This window comes from Falco cherrug, chromosome 18 (assembly GCF_023634085.1).
Source record: "Falco cherrug isolate bFalChe1 chromosome 18, bFalChe1.pri, whole genome shotgun sequence".
NCBI classification, from domain to species: domain Eukaryota; kingdom Metazoa; phylum Chordata; class Aves; order Falconiformes; family Falconidae; genus Falco; species Falco cherrug.
In genome coordinates, this window is record NC_073714.1 from 4,281,901 (window position 1) to 4,297,863 (window position 15,963).

A 15,963-nucleotide genomic window follows, 5' to 3' on the forward strand; every position below is an offset into this window, starting at 1 on the left:
CAGTAAGTTTATTCTTGATTTTTAACAAAGTTGTACTACCGTTTTATCCAGAGACTAGTGAGATCAGACAGTGCCTTTGTCCAGGCGTTGTCTGTACATGTGAAACAAAAGCTGTCACGTCCAAGTTTTCATTGCAGGACACAAAGCAGACCCTGTGCTGCTGAGTCCCCACTGCTGGACCAGAATGTTGCTCTTTTTACACGTAAACTAGTAATCTAATCCACACAACAGTTATCTTCTACTATTTGAATGCAACTTCAGAGTATTTATTCACATAATGCAGTCTAAGCAAAGGCCGTTGGAAGAGAAATTGATTTTAACATAGCTTTGAAATTTTATTCTGGGTCTGTTGTTCCGTTTCGCTTTCGGGGTTTAAATATTCTTTCGTCTAGCTTCTCCTTCGATCAGACTTTCCTGTAAATACAAATCATAACACTTTTTTTGAAGAGAAGAAATAACTTTGATGATGGAATTTTAACGCCTGGTCAGATGCTAAAATATTCATAGCGTGGTCTCCATTGGAAGGAGGATTAGAGCGATATAAATCTGACCCAACCTGATCTCTCTGCCACCTGCCCATGGATCTGATCGTGCAGTATAATGTAACTGACGCTTATAATGGCCCTTTTCATCCCAAAGTGCAGGACCATGTTTACATCTGTTAATGGGTCCACCAGCAGCTGTTGAACGCTACGCTTTGACAGCAGCTTAGGACAAGGAGAGTGAACATGCACAAAGCATCGGTATGTAGAATGTCTCGGTCAGCTTAAGCAGTTGGCCAAGAGACCAGAGACACGAAAGCTGTGCTGGCCAGAGTATTACAGGGTCTTTGTGGAGTGCCACAGTTGCCCTGTTACCACTCCCTGTGTACCTTAGGACTGTTCAACTGGAAATCGTGTTCCTGCGGCATGTACTGCTGGACCTGGTCTCCTACTTGACTCTTTCTTTATGTTCTTCCCTCCCAGCTGAAAGCCTGAAGTGGTTTGGATAGAAGCATTGTCTGAGCGTGTTATTTTTTTCCCCTTACGTGCCTTAGCTAGGTGTATTTTTGTTTGTGCTCGCTACCAGCTTCTCCAGGAAATTATGGAAATCGATTTAAAAAGTTTTTCCACGGGGTGGATCATTGCCAGACACCTCCCCTTTTATTGCATAATGTTCCTGTAGCAACTCCAGGAATGTGGCACATCGGAAAAGCTGCATCTGGAAAAAGCTGAACTTGTTTTCGGTGTCATCAAGCAGCTCAAAATAAGAAGGGCACGTAATTCAGACTATGCTACAGGAAGAAGACATGCAAACTAGTGTTTGGTGCAGAGGCTTAGACCTTTTTACATTTATGTGCAAGATTACTGGCTCTTTCTGAACAAACTTAAGAATATTATTGGGGAGTGGGGAGTGTCTTAAGCTCAGCAAAGACAGGCCAAGTTGCCCTCAGTGAGCAAGAAGTGTCAAGGACTCATTTGAAATATCCTGATAATTATTCTGGTATCTTTGCCTGCCTAATATAGTCTCTTGTAGTAAACAAACAAAAAAAAATTACTGTTGCTGGCTCTTTATTCTGCAGGTAGCGCTGCTGTTGGAAGCCAGAGTCACGCACAAAGATTCCATTTTATATTCAGTAGAAACAGCATTAAAGGTGACCTAAAAAGCCCTGTTGTTTAGGTAGTTTCTGTGTGAAAATCCAATGGAAGTCAGGCTCTGACCTGTCTGCATTGCTGTTACAGAGTTTATGAGCCTTTATTCAGGCCAGATTTCAGTGGAAGGCTAGAGTGCGTACTTGAAACTTTTGGCCTTGGCTTCAAAAATGAAGTACAGATTGAGTGTTTCAACTTTTAGGACAGCTCAGAGACGCTTCCCAGAAAGTGGTGACCATCTGGCCTGATCAAGGTGTTGCTATATTAATTAAAGAGCACATTTTTGCTGGGGAGTGTTCTTTCCGTGGCAGTTGGTTTGCATGTGAAGCCGCTGCTGTCATTGCATTAGAGCATCTAATGGAAAATACATTTCCCAGTCTGGGGACCTTGGGAGCAGCAGCTTCCATATGGCTGGATCCTTTAGCTGGCAAAGTGCGCCTTTGAAGTTAAGCATCTGTGAATGCTGCATAGATTTGTATTAAGGTAGAATGTGTTTGACTTTATTTTGTTTTTAATTGAGGGAGTAATGACATTGCTCCAAGGGAAGCATAAGAATAATGTAGCCCTGTCCTAGGACTGTAGCTCTGAGGCACTGGAGAACGATGCAGATAATAAGGGCAGAGCCAGCATGGCCACATGTGCACTAAACTTGCATGTCTCTTCCTCCTTCTCCACCACCTTTTGTCCCTTCCCTCCACGCGCTGTCCCAGCCTGGACCAGTCCCCTGATTTTCCCAGGATGATAAAAGGAAAACCCATGTTACTTACCATGGCTTCCCTCAGATCACTGAACCTGGAACGCTGGTACGAGCCTGGGCATTCAGTCTTCTGCGCTTCCCCTAATTTTTCCATTTCATTTGCAATCTGGATTGGGAAGTGATACAGCCTTCATGAAAGGAGATTTTTCTGCTAAAGCAACTTTAGTTACAGATGAAGATGAAACTGTTCCACTGCACAACCGATACCCACCTCTTTCCCAGGTGCTGCAGCAAACTTAAAATCAGGATGCTGGAAGTACTGCTGTGAGGGACTACACATGAAGTATTAGAAAGGATGGGAAAGCCCCTGGTTGGCAGAACCTTCCACATCTGCATTGTCTTTTAATCGAGTCACCATCGCCGGGGGTATTTAAAAGCTGTGTAGATGTGGCGCTTGGGGACGTGGTTGAGAGGTGGGCAGTGCTGGGTTAGTGGCGGGACTTGATCTTCAAGGTCTTTCCCAACCCCAAGGATCCTATGATCTGGTCGGTTACCACATGCCAGCTGAAGCGGGTGAACGTTACCGTAAAACAGCCCATCGGGGTATGGCTGCAGTTTAGGGAGAGGGTGAAATGGGGTTTAAGCTGGAGCTCAGACTTCCACCTCTCCTTCAAAGCAGGCCGCCCAGGTCCCTGCCTCCGCAGCAGACAGCGCTGCTCTTCAGGCAAGGCTCTCAGCCCTCATCTTGCCCTAATGCCAACTACTTTCCCATTATTACGTTAAAGAAAGGTGCGTGGGTATGCACAGAGGGGTGTACGTTTGGGGGGAAAGAGACAGAGATCCAGTAAAGCCTGTGTCACCCCTTTTTTGCTGGCATTTTTTACAGGAAAAGGGTCCTAGCGAAAACAACGGGCTTGTTTTACAACCTGGAACCTACCTCTTGAAATGACTCCGCCAGGTTTTCGGCATTCCTTTTTCCTCCTGGTTGCAGGCCGTAAGACCAGTGTTGAGCCAAGCAGATTTCCACAGACATGACGAACAGGAGGACACTGACAAAGATCTTCCTGGACTTCTCCATCCTGTGAGAGAACAAAACAACTTTCTGATCATCGTGACAGCTCCGGTTTTAGCTTGCAGCATTATGAAAATGTTACGTTTCTGGCTCTCCGGTTGCGATCTTCTGCACCCGGGTGGCCTCGTGCCTGTGTCTGAGCCACAGCGGAATTTTGAGCCTCTCAAAGTGTGGATTAGCTCATTATGAAGAGATTTAGCATCTGAAAAAATTTGGATGAAGATCTTAATGAGGGGGGTTGGATACCCTGTCAGAGTTTTAGGAATGTCTGGACCTCAGAGGTTCCATGGAAGTCCCTGTTATTTGGCAGATGTGTTTGGTTTAGCTGGTTTCTGTTCTCACGTCCCTGCTCCTCCAAAAGTGCTCTTTGCAGTCTCCTCCTAATGCAAGTTGCTTCAAATACAAGCACCTGTAAGCACTGAGTAGGTAAAAAGGGAGTACGGTACGTAGTTCAAACACGTTACCTGCTTGCTGAGACAGGTGGCAGAATAACTCCAGCTCTTCTCCGTCCGAAAATGTCTTGCAAGTACGCCTGCCATCTCACTTTTATATACAACCACCCCAATGCCAAACCTTTCACAGCAGGTAACTTTATCTAATTCTATCGCACAGGCTGCAATTTTGTTCTTAAAATCGCTGTAATGCAGCAGGAGTAAAGCACATAATTGGAACACCCCTGGTGTAGCTATTAAATTCGGTTGTTTTTCTCGAAGAGCCGTAAAAGTAAGAGCCTTCCTTTTAAGAGGCTGTAAATCTGACATTCAAAGCCAGCGGAATTCCACTTTATCCTGTGGAAAAGACACAGTCTTTTCTTTCAGTGGCTTCTAATTTTTAAGTGAAAGTTCTCGGGTGAGTTTGAATTTGTTGAGACTTCCAGGACTTGAAATTGAAATTCACTGTCATCTCTGTAAATCAGGTGTGAAGGAAACAGTCCTTCGGGGCATAAACAAGAGCCTGTGGTCGCACAAGCACACGGAGCATTTTTGCACATTCCTTTGAAAGTCCGCCTCCTCGATCCTTCAATTAAGGTGCCTCGGTATTCTTTGCTCTATAAAATGCAAAGTACTGTTAAATGGATCAAATGGACAAGTATATCAGACTGTAAACATGCTTTGTTGTCACAATGGAGTCTCATGAACAGGGCTCCCAGACACTATTATTTTGGATTTTATATACATTTATATGTGTGTGCGCACACATGTTCTTCGTTCTCTCAGACTCATGAGGGTTTACGCGCTGCAGTTTTATAAAGGAGTTGATAGGAGTCTGCATGCAGGAGTTACAGTCAGTAAATTTGACTGCAGAAACGGAATTATTTATTTTTTATCCACCTGGCAGCTATTTCGACTTGCTGTGCACTGTTTTGTGTGCAGCTGAATGGATCGTGTTCAGCGTTCTTCAAACATCCTCTCTTCCTGCTCCCGTGACCTCTTTGAGATTAATGGATTAGTAAGTAAATAATGTAAGGAGGATTTAGTGACTCTAGCACAGAGTAATTCTTCCTGCTCTAATGCTTCTCCCACTCGTGGCCGGAGTAGCCAACATTTAATTTCAGCCGATAAACTGATCAAGCTGTGAAAATAGTTTGTTTCCGTGGGAGAAAGGTTACCTCTGCGTGGGCACATCACTTGTGGGAGATTCTCCCGTACCAGTGTTTTAGGACTCCTTCCTTCCCTAGCAAAAATTAAGGTTATTTCAAGGCGAACAGAAGATTTTGTTCATCCTGAGGGATGGCACTCAAAGAGGGAAGGAGGCCTGCTTAGCCCAGTAATTGCACCTCTTACTAATGAGTGTTTTAAGCTAGGACTAATGGCAGTCTGCCCTTCATTTCTTTCAGTAAGTTTGTTTCTCCACAGGTTCCTGTTAGGGCTGCAACACTGACCTAGGGGAGCGTGTCAGAAGGGCCCGTAGCTGCAGGGGGAGTGGGCTGCTGCCCACTATATATATACTATATATATATTTTTTTTTATATATATATACTATTTTTAATATATATTTATATATATAAATACTGGGTTTATATATATATAAAAATACTGGGGGTTTTTATATATATTTATCTCTATAAAGCTCCTATCGCCATATTGATAGACATTCTTTGGAACCACTCTTGATGGCACTTCAGCTCTGGGCCACCGTCCTGTTACCTGAAGGAGCCGGGCGGTGAGAAGGAAGGTGACAACTCTCTTTATTTGCCCACAGATACTTTTATGGCCCCGTTTTAAGGCAACCACAAACCACTGATGGTGGTGGAGTGCGAGCAGGGGTGCGACCCGGGCTCCGGGGGTGCTTCGGTCTGGGCTTGGCAGGCAGGTCCCAGCTTTGTGCTCTCGCAAACCGTCAGTGTCAGGCTGGGGTTTTACCACCTGAACTCGTTAAGTTTCCAGACACCCGAGTGTGGGTGAGGGAGGCTTTTCAGAATTGCTCCCAGACCTTGCAAGTGCGCTAGTTGTTCTGTTCTGGGGAGAGAAATCTTAATGCCCGCCGCTGCCAAGCACCTAGGTGGACGTCAAGGACTTGTCGGGTTGGATATGGATCCCCGTTCCAAGAATCGAGACCCCTCTTTCATCCCAAGTGTTGGAAAGGCATATCCTAATCCTCTGGGTCACTTAGGCTTTTTAGACAGTGTTCCTAACCCCAAAAATGTGCACTGGAGGTGAGAAACTGAAGAACAAACTCCGGGTTTTTTTCTGGGTTTGTTCTCGAGGTGCTGCGCAGCACTTGTGTGCTGCATTTGTACGGTCACTGTTGTGCCCCAGAATTCATTAGACTGAACTCAAGAGCACTTTATAGACCAAGGACAGGTTTTTTTTCTGTGCTTTAGCACTTCCTTACAAACTTGAGCTGTGTGTGATGATAATCCCTCCGCAGCGCACGTAGCTATGTAAGTGGTGGTTATGGCTTCTGACTCCAACTGCTTTATAAAGCAAATCTGAAGGGTGGGGACAAAGAAAAGCTGAGAAGTGTTGCAGATGAGTGACAAGTCAAAAAAACCCGGTGCAAGTTCTCAAACTGAATGTGTCAGAAACGCCGCAGCCGTCCCCACAACGCAAGGTGGTTGTTTTTTCCAGCAGGTCAGCTTTAATTTGAAATTCTGCTGCTGCCTGCCATCGTGCAGATGGTCTGGGCAGAAGTAACGACATCTAAAACTCAGTCTTCTCATAAAGTAAACACTCAAATGTGGGCAATTCCTACTTTACAACTAGTCCATTTGAGAAAGCACTGGTTACATACAGATCCAGGCTAAGGTGACAGTCACTGTCTCATGGAAGGCAAAACCCACTTCAGATAGAATATTTTTAAGCCTGTGTACAAGGAGCTATCAAAGTCAAAAGTTCCTTCTCTTCTAACCCACTGTCTTTCCCACAGGAAAAGACTAGGATTATTTTTTTATATTAAGACAACCAAGCCACTTTCATATTACGCACTTTTATTAATGTAATTTAAATCAGGCTGGAACCTGCAACTTCTGAATAGGCCACTTTGGGCTATTCGTACAACTTTGTCATAGCAAAAGAGGTACCTTAAATTCAGCTGTGAATGAATGATGCCACATGCTGTGATTATTCAAAACATAGTGCTTCAGTGAAAGTTCAAATATATTTTATACACAGTGATTATGAAAATAGATTTTTTCCATACAATATTTTACTTCTGCCAGCTACAAAACATGATAAAAAAAAATAATTCATTTATTTCTCTAGCCCTAGGAATCATCTTCTACTGCAACATACACATCACTCTCAATGAAAGCGATGAAATGGGAGAAAGGACTCCAAAATCACGCTGAAACATTTCCCTTGAATCTACAGGTATATTTCACGGAGGATACAGTGTTGTCCTAGAGCCAGATCAAGAGGCCTGGGAATCTGGAGGAAATAAAATCCCAATTCTGAACCACCGTGGGATCGTGAGTCAAGTTCATGTCATATGCCTGAGTCAACCCAACTTGAAAATAAGGGAGAATCCTGCGGTTCCCCATAAAGAAATCATATACTGCTCCTGAACTGATCTCTTTCTAGACTGATGGCAAAGCAGCATTTTTGTAACTACTAGAGACAAGGCTTCCGTTCAGAGGACAGCAAATCTGCACTCAAGTAAAAAGACAACCCACTGAAGTGACCGTGGAACTCAAACTACTGCCAACAGCGTCACATTCCCTAAGTTTTAGGATGCATTGGTTCACAACTTCCAGTCACAGCTGGATTGCTTTAGATTCAAGGTTAGTTTTAACTTTGGGGTGTTTTAAGCAAGCCTCTGAGGTAAGAGTTCTCGATGCACCTTTTTTTCTTTTTTTTTTTTGGTATAGTTTCTTCATGTGCTTTTTGATTGCGTATAAAACAAATGTGTTAGATGAGAACTAGATTGATTCTACAGTGGAAACAGCTTAATCGACGAAGCGCACCCCCACGTGAAGAGACGCTGCGCGGCTTTCTGCGCTGCAGAAGTCACACAGCTCCCCGTTTTCTCCAAAGTAAAGCAGCTGCAGAAAGGGCACTTTGCCCCACGCGGGATGCTTTTACAGCCCCTTTTAGCGGGCGCTAAGTGGAATACTGAGAGCGGGCTGGGAAAAGGATTATGCCCATGCTTTCAAGGATTCAGTGTCCAGGAGTATTTGCATAGTACATTGAGGGGAAACAGGTGCCGTTTATTCATATACTGGAGTAATAACAGGAGGGTGGAGCATGTGCTGCGGCCCCACTGCCCATCTCTACTTTGGTGACAGTACTGTGTTTTCCTATATACATTTAATTCCCCACAACGAATAATAATAATAAAAAAATTACAGCTACTCCAAGTTTGGAGCAGTTCGGACATCTGAAAGCAAAGGGATTTTTCCTACTAGCTTTGATTGATAGTGCAATCTCATACTAATTTGGCAAGGATTAAAGATGACATCCAATTTCTGAACAGGGATGTTTAAGTTACAAGTAAGTCTGCTGTGTAGGCAGCTCCCTTCAGCGGAAGCAGCTTCCACTGCATATGTCAGAGGATAATAAAGCTGTTCCCTACCTGTGTTCCAAGTACTACAAGGCAATATATTACCTATGACGACAGCTGACTGCTGTTTTCACCCCAGAACAACAAAAAAAAAAAAGTACCTGAAAACATCCTGTGGACATTGTCTAAACCACACCTGTCATTTAATACACTGTGCATGAACAAAGAGACTAACTATAAATACACTAGTCTAACTGTAAACCTGAACTTTGTTGCTACTATACATGAATAACTTTTTCTATTCATATTGCAGCTACAGATTTAATAAATAGAATTGCATATATTGTGCTTTATAAATTAAAATGCATTCCAAAGTGAGGCAATGCTAAATGATGAATCTATTTAACCCTCCCTGCAGCAAAACCAGCCACACATTCTGGTTGTAGAACCAGCCCACTTCCTCATTCTGCTCACAAAGGTAGAAACAGTGTCTGTTTCTGCCTCTTAAACAAAAGCTCCCTCCCCAAAACTGACCAAAGAAGAATTTACTTAGGCACTACTACAAATGTAAGTTGTCTAATAACCAGTACTTCTAACTTAATAAGGGGAGGAGGTGAAGAAAGTCACAAGAAATGTTTTAATTCCTTCCTCTTCGGCATATTCTCTTCCCTATCTGACGCTCTGAGACATGTGCAAAGGTGTCAGCATCTCTTCAAAGATAGCTCCTTTCACATTAGATCCCCTCAAATTAGCTTCTTGTAGATCACAACCTGATAGATCGCAATTCTAAAGGGTAAAAGAAAAAGAAACGTTAATTGAATATACCCAGAAGTTTGTTCAAAACTGTACCTTAACCACATTTATACAGAACCCACATACACTTCCATAAATTTCAGTGTGAACCTCTAGTCTGTCACTCTGGCTTCGAGTTTTAGTTACTTCTTGTGAGAGAGTAGTTCCTTTTCACAGTAACAGCTTGATTTATTTTTAATTTGTTAGACTTACACTCTTTATATGGAATTCTCTTCCAGGTGTTCCTAATGCTTGCTGAACAAAGCTAGGAAGAAGCTGCCTCTTGCAATCTCACCAGGCGTTACTCTGAAAAATTCTCTAGTACTTGAGGAGGAAGAGCCACGTACACAGCTTGCAAAACGAGCCAGTTTATCTTACTAATAGAGACAGCAATGTACCACATGCTACCAGTCAGTAAGATTCCATCATTACTCTAAAAATGATGTCCCAGAATCAAAACAAAACCAGAACACAAACCCAGGCAACAGCATTTCTCTTCAGTGATGGCATGCTCGCACCCGAAGTGTTCAGTTTAGCAGTATTTCCACCCATCACCTTTGAGAGGATACAAGCCGTTTCTGTGGCTCTGAGGTGCTGGCAAATCCAAGACTTTAGACTTCACCTTCCAAACTGAGGCTAGAATGATTCCTTAGATCATCCACAGCTCACTAAGACTGAAAAGAGACTCGTTCACTCTGTCTAGTTTGAAGCTGGAAAACTCAGCCAAAAGCCAGCAATTCCCAAAATTTTATCGGTTGACTAGTTAGTATATAAAATGAAACACAACTCACTTCCAAATCAGTTCCCGCCAATGTTGCTCCTCTCAGATTACAGTTTTTTAGTTTTGCATTTTTCAGCGTTGCAACTCTTAGATTAATTCCTGTCATCTGACTGCCTTCCATGTCAACACCTTTCAGGTTAGCACCTAAAACACAAAACCAACAGTTTTATGAGAAAAAAACATTCAGAAAACACAGTGACTCCAGAACAATGCTTCCTCAGAGCCACGTAAATTGACAGAGGTCAAGGTAGAACTTGGAATTTAATGATTATATGGTCACACATTCGAGGATTTGGCCTTTTCTCATGAAAATATGGATTGTGCAAGCCGCAGCACAACCCTTCACATGTCATATAGTTTGACAAACACCAGGTTCAGTTTCCAGAGCAGCCAACAGGCAAAAAACTTCTTACCTTCCAAATTAGCTTTAAGGCCTGAAGGATCTTCAAAGTTGCACCCTTTCAGAGATGCTCCTTCTGCGTTGGAACACAGCATCTTTACCCCCTGAAGGTTTGCACACTAATAGAGACAGGCATGTTAGATTCATAAAAGTTCGAAGATGAATAATACTGAAAATTATCAGAGTACAGTTTTCACTTCTGTTTTGGAAATGAATCCTGTTAAAGCACAACAGCCACATTACTGTGAGGAAGTGTAAGAACTTGCTACATTACTTCTCAGGAAAGCAGATAATTCTCACCCACTGCCTTTTTTTTTTTTTTTTTTTTTTAAACTTAAGATCACTTCAAAAGGCTTTTGAGTGGTTTAACTAGAACAATTGCAAAAAACTATTGAGGGACTACATGTTTTACACTGCTCTGCCTGTTCCAACTCCCCTTCCTTTAAAAATAACTAAAGGACAGCCCAGACTTTCCAAGACGCCGCAATTCTTACATCAAGCACGGATCCAGAGAGGTCAGCTCTTTCCAGATTTGCGCAGCACAGGTTGGCGTGCGCTAGGTTGCAACGGCTTAGGTTAGCCATCTTGAAGTTTATGTAGCGAAGATCCAGACGTGAAAGATCTGCTCCACTGAAATTGAGACCCTAAAAACAAAACCAGAAACCCCAGAAAGTTACAGGTGTAGATCTGAAAACAAAACAGTTAAGGGAATTGTGTATATGTACATGTGTATATAAGTATACACAGATATATATATACACACACACACAGAAGACCATCTATTCCACTACGTAAAAGTAATGAAATTAACATGCAAATGTATCAGCATTATCACTGAGTTTGCTAGTGCATTTTACATTTAAATACAATAGCTTAACAAGTTGCTTCTCCAGGAAACCTTCAACCCGAAGAAGAAAAGCAGCCCAAACGGCACACTTTAATTTCATGTTAAGGTCACTCTGCTACAGCTTGGAATATAAACTCAATTAAAAAGTGGGAAGGGGCGAAAGCACACGTTGTTTGAATTCCTTGTTGTCACACGACACTGCGGGATATATCCCCACCAGACACCAACACTATAGATCAAGACAAAACCCGTGTTTTCGCACCTGACATCGCAGCTCAGACTTGGTTGGGGTTGCCAGCAGGAATCGGACAAACTCCTTTCGAGATATGGGAGAATGATCCTCAGCTGGCTGCGAGTTCTGTTGAGAGAGTTGTTAAAAGCTAATACAGATAGGACTAAATTATATATTGCCTGGAAAAAAACAAGACGTGCATTTCGTGTATTAAAGAAAACAAGTTACCTTAATAGCTATTTCTAGATGTTCAATTAGTGAATCGATACCAAAAAACCTGGCTTCTTCCAAAACACCTAACAAAACAAAGCAGTATTTGTTATTTACAGGGAGTCGTGAAACAAGAGAGCGCTCTTCTTCCCTTACTGGAGAAGGCAGTGCACAGCCACACCAAGAACATGCCAGAAAGTGTGGGTTAATCCATCCTTACTACTGGAGGAGCATCAATTCAGCTGATGTTCCCTACTTGTTAAACCTTTTACACATTTTAGCTACACTAACAAAGATGAATAGATCACTTGTTGAAGGAGTCTCGAAGAAATGCATAAACTTAATAAAACTGACAACCACGTACGTTATATTAGATGTAAGTGGACAGAGGAAAAGCGAGCTTGCTTGCAGCTAAAAGGAAAAAAATAACTGAAAAAGGGTGTTTCCAATACCATTATTAGGTTAAAGACACCATATCCAGAATTACAGCCAGCTATTAATCCAGTATGGAGAATTTTTAATGCTGTCAAGGTAAGTAAGTTGAAACAGCCTACCTTCATTAAACCAAGCACATGGAATTGCAATGCTTGAGAATAAATTCACCAAAGAAAAATCCCAAACATCTAGGTGAGCATACAGAAGTCCCACTGACTTTATCATGTTTACCTGAGGGCAAAGTTTAACTTCTAAAGAGTAATAATTTAGGAGATGTCATACAGGTAATACCTACCTAGCAAATTAATGCCATCATTTACAATGAGCTGTCCGTGACGCAAATAGTTCAAAATTGGCTCAAAATACTCTGGACTGCGGTCAATTAGGAATGCTCCTCTATGATCTTGCTTATTTCCCCAAGCATCTGTTTCCACAACATATATATAATTAAATTTGATATATTAATAGAAGAGCATTTGCTTCAGTTTCAGATTTTTATTACCAAAGGGTACTGGATTATGAAACATTCCACTTGAAAGGGTGTTTCTTGGAGAAAAGAAGAGTAGGGGGCAGGGAAAAAATCACCTTAAAACAAACTCGCTCCTGCTATAACTAACTAAAGCATTTTATCACATACATAAGAATCACTGCTAGAAAAAAAGCAGCATCAGTTTTTCAGTCTGCCCCTGTTTCCTAAAGGCTCTCTTGTACAGTGTTTGCTCACTGATTCTGTTGACAAAACTGAGCAAGATGCAACAATAAGATGAAAACCTAAAATCAAACAAACAAAAAAAGACCCTGAAATGTTAGCTATGGATGGAAGCGATATTTTCAGTTTGTGAGATGATAATCACTATACGGGCAACAGAGAAACAGACAATTATTAAAAAAGAAATAATTGCACTTTCTGCTTTGATACATTAACGTACTTTTGATATTTTAACTTACGAACAAGAATCTCAACTCGATAGCGCCTTTTACCTACTTTGCTGATTAGTTACTTAAAAAATAGTGGTTTTTTCAATATACTAACCTTTATCTTTAAACATGTGGGCCAACATACTGTCAGGTTCTTTGTTAACCAAAGTGCTCCTAGAAAGCAAAGGCAGCAGTTTTATTTTTCACAATGGACTGTTTTGCTCAAGAGACAAAGCTGGTGGCTGGAGTGTATTTTCTGCCTTTCACAGCTTGAAGGTAATAATGGTGTATGATAAGCATCCCAACACTACAACACGGTACTGATATAACTTCAAATAGCATGATAGCAAAAAACCTTTCTGACCTGAAGTACTTGTAAAAATACAAAGCACATAACTTAACCGGAATATTCCAAGGATAAACCTAGGCCTGTTCAGGCTTTTTGCCAGTTTTACTACATATTAAGCTGTTTAAGAATTTGTTGCAAAATTGTGATAGCAAATATGAAGTACAGAGAAAGTTGCAGAAGTCAAAGACCTCCTACTCCCTAGTAAGTTATCTTTCCAGCTCTTTGGCAAGAGTATCTGAAGCCCCACCGACTGAATGTACACTACCAGCTGCTGTAACTACTTTACTGAAATCAAGTCCTTTAAGGACAAAACCAACTAGTTGCACTTTTACCGTGTAGTGGTGAAGTATCGGCCTCCAACATTGAGTGTTAACCAATCTGTGTGTGACCCCGTTAGCTCTTCATGAGGTCTCCCATCAGTTTGAGGATCTACACAGATGAGACACAGTAATTATTAGAAAAAACGTGAGTATTTCTGAATCCTCCAAATGATAAGAGGTATCTTCTGAAAACGGCAGAAAAGAAAATTTTAGATTTACATTAAAGCAAAACAAACCCTCTCTTCATTCAACAAACTGTTAAACCTAAGAATCACAGAGACTTACCAATGAATGGTTCCCCTTCGCAGACAAACAAAACATCATCATCCCTGAGAGAGGAGGGGGCAGGGGAAAGAGGAAAAAAAACAAAACAAAAGTCATAAATTTTTGTTCATCTAATCGACGGTGGGAACCTCTCTGGCTTAGTTTCAGATAAATGATCTTCAGTTGCCGTTAGTCAGAACTTCAGTATGTGATTTTTAGCTTTATTTTGCAGGTTCCAGTGGATGGTAATACAACTGACCTCACTGGAAATGTTATCTGTAGCAACCAGGTAGGGATCATTTCTGTTACTCAACCCGTTTAGTTTTACAAAATTTCTCCCCACTCTGGGAGTAGTCTATGAAGCCAAAGCAATGCCAGAGTTTGTCTCCTTTTCAAAAAAAACCTCATCCATGTGCTGACTAGAATAGTGGGATTTTCCTGGTATGTGCATTGCACTGCAAATCAAGGCAGGAGGATGTTAAAAGGCATAAAACACAGCTTGTGTCAGGTTCTGATTCATCAAGACAGAAATGCTCTGAAGTTCAAAAGACAGTATTATTTTTCCCTGAGGCATGAAAGCACCTCTGGGCATACTGGCTGGAAATTAGGGCATCTGTTTTTAAGGAAAGTACTGGTTATTGATTAAGGTCAGAGGATTAATAGCCTAGTAAGTCTCTTAACCTGCATCCGCGTGCCTTTCATCGGATAAGCCTTACCTAATCAAAGCGATATCATCAATGAGTCCACCTTTTCCATTGTAAACACTGGTTGCTTTTATTCCGAGCTTATTACTAGCCACAGACAGCAAATCTGACAACGTCCCATACACAGCCACGACCTGCGGAAGAGAGGCAGCTATAAGCACCGTGTCTGTACGGATCCTGCCATTTCAGGGTTGTTACCAGAGCTACCAGTATCTTTTTATGGGGGGGAAGAGGAGGGATGTACGGATTTTTACTGGGAAATGGAAACAAACAGACCAATTTTGGCATTGGAAACCTAGCTGCCTTAAAATCGGGTGAGCTCTCGTGAAGACTCCGGCGGCAGCCCTGGAGGACCTGTGTTGGTACTGTAAGACTATTATGACTCAGTTATTTATTTAGGGAATAATAATATTTATTTAATATTACTCTATTTATTATTAATTAGAAATAATTAGTAATATAAATAAATAAATATTTATTTAGGGAAATATCCCTAAAGAAACGCCGCTGTTTGTCCTGTTCCAAGCCTCTCCTGAATTTATTTCCCTCTCCAAACCCCAAGATTAAACCACAGCCAGATTAACCGTCTTCAGGAGGTGCGGGTGGGAAAACCCCGGGATCGGGGGCATCGCGGGGCCTTTTCCTGCGCTAGTCCCGCGGTCCTGGGGCCCGGACACCCCGCCGGACACCCCCAGACAGCAGGACCCGGGCCCCGAGCCAGGCAGCGGGGAGGATGCGCTGGTGGCTGTAGGGGACCTGCGAGGAGGGGGCTGGCCTCGGCGCCCCCCGCCCCACAGACCTGCCTCAGGGCGGTTACTGGCGCACGCACGCGGCACCACCTCGACCCCGCCGGGCTTCGCTGCCCAGCCCCCCCGCTCCCCGGGGCCCGCACCGGCAACGCCGCCGCGGAGGCGGCTGGAACTGCGACCCCAGCTCCAAGCCCCGGGCTGGCCGGGCCCCGCGCCGCGCTAGCGGGCAGGGAGGCAGCGGCGCTGCCCGGCGGCACCAGGCCCCAGCTGGGAGCCGCGGGGGCTCCTCAGGCTCCTCACGGCGCCCGCTGGGGCCTCCTCCCCCGCACCGAGCCTGGGGCGGCAGCCGCGTCCCGCCGCCCCGCGAACACCGCCGCCGGCTGAGGGGAGGGAAGGGGAGGCACCCCGCGGGGGCGAGCCGCGGGCTGGCGGCGGGGCCCGACCCCCTCCCCGCCCCTCACCTTCCCGTTCCGGGGGCTGCCGTTAACGAACAGCGTGACCCGCCTCATGCTGCGGCGGCGGCGGCAGCCCGCTCCTCCTGCCGAACCCGGAAGGCAGCGAGCGCTGACCGACGTGAGCCCTGCCCAATCGCGGGAGCACCTACTGTCCAATAAGAAACGC

At 43.5% G+C, this 15,963-nt stretch overlaps 2 protein-coding genes across 4 annotated transcripts; both read right to left on the reverse strand.

The window, feature by feature from the left end:
- Window positions 1–23: 23 nt before the first annotated feature.
- Window positions 24–4,220, reverse strand: GNRH1 (gonadotropin releasing hormone 1). The gene is made up of 4 exons (XM_055696122.1): window positions 3,865–4,220; window positions 3,266–3,407; window positions 2,399–2,494; window positions 24–414 (listed from the first exon to the last, which is right to left on the reverse strand). The coding sequence occupies exons 2-4, from the start codon at window positions 3,404–3,406 to the stop codon at window positions 373–375; spliced, it is 279 nt and encodes a 92-aa protein (XP_055552097.1). The 5' UTR covers window position 3,407; window positions 3,865–4,220; the 3' UTR covers window positions 24–372.
- Window positions 4,221–6,813: 2,593 nt separating this feature from the next.
- Window positions 6,814–15,930, reverse strand: KCTD9 (potassium channel tetramerization domain containing 9). Of its 3 annotated transcripts, XM_055696225.1 has the most exons (13): window positions 15,804–15,900; window positions 14,606–14,727; window positions 13,911–13,954; window positions 13,638–13,734; window positions 13,072–13,130; window positions 12,334–12,462; window positions 11,622–11,689; window positions 11,424–11,519; window positions 10,809–10,958; window positions 10,328–10,433; window positions 9,925–10,058; window positions 9,756–9,807; window positions 6,814–9,127 (listed from the first exon to the last, which is right to left on the reverse strand). In XM_055696225.1, exons 1-12 carry the CDS (start codon window positions 15,849–15,851, stop codon window positions 9,802–9,804), a joined length of 1,059 nt encoding a protein of 352 aa, XP_055552200.1. In that variant the 5' UTR covers window positions 15,852–15,900; the 3' UTR covers window positions 6,814–9,127; window positions 9,756–9,801. The 3 variants fall into 3 exon arrangements, with proteins under 3 accessions (XP_055552200.1, XP_055552199.1, XP_055552201.1); XM_055696224.1 differs by lacking the exon at window positions 9,756–9,807 and having other exon boundaries at window positions 15,804–15,930; XM_055696226.1 differs by lacking the exons at window positions 9,756–9,807; window positions 12,334–12,462 and having other exon boundaries at window positions 15,804–15,896.
- Between the last annotated feature and the right edge of the window lie 33 nt (window positions 15,931–15,963).

Coding starts and splice junctions, on each gene's coding strand:
- KCTD9 (XM_055696224.1), bottom strand. CDS start 15,851: ATGAGGCGGGTCACGCTGTTCGTTAACGGCAGCCCCCGGAACGGGAAG. Junction 14,728..15,803: donor GCAGCCCCCGGAACGGGAAG/GTGAGGGGCGGG, acceptor TCTCTTCCGCAG/GTCGTGGCTGTGTATGGGAC. Junction 12,463..13,071: donor CCACATGTTTAAAGATAAAG/GTTAGTATATTG, acceptor TTGTGGAAACAG/ATGCTTGGGGAAATAAGCAA.
- GNRH1 (XM_055696122.1), bottom strand. CDS start 3,406: ATGGAGAAGTCCAGGAAGATCTTTGTCAGTGTCCTCCTGTTCGTCATG. Junction 2,495..3,265: donor TGGCGGAGTCATTTCAAGAG/GTAGGTTCCAGG, acceptor TTCCCAATCCAG/ATTGCAAATGAAATGGAAAA. Junction 415..2,398: donor GTGATCTGAGGGAAGCCATG/GTAAGTAACATG, acceptor TTGTATTTACAG/GAAAGTCTGATCGAAGGAGA.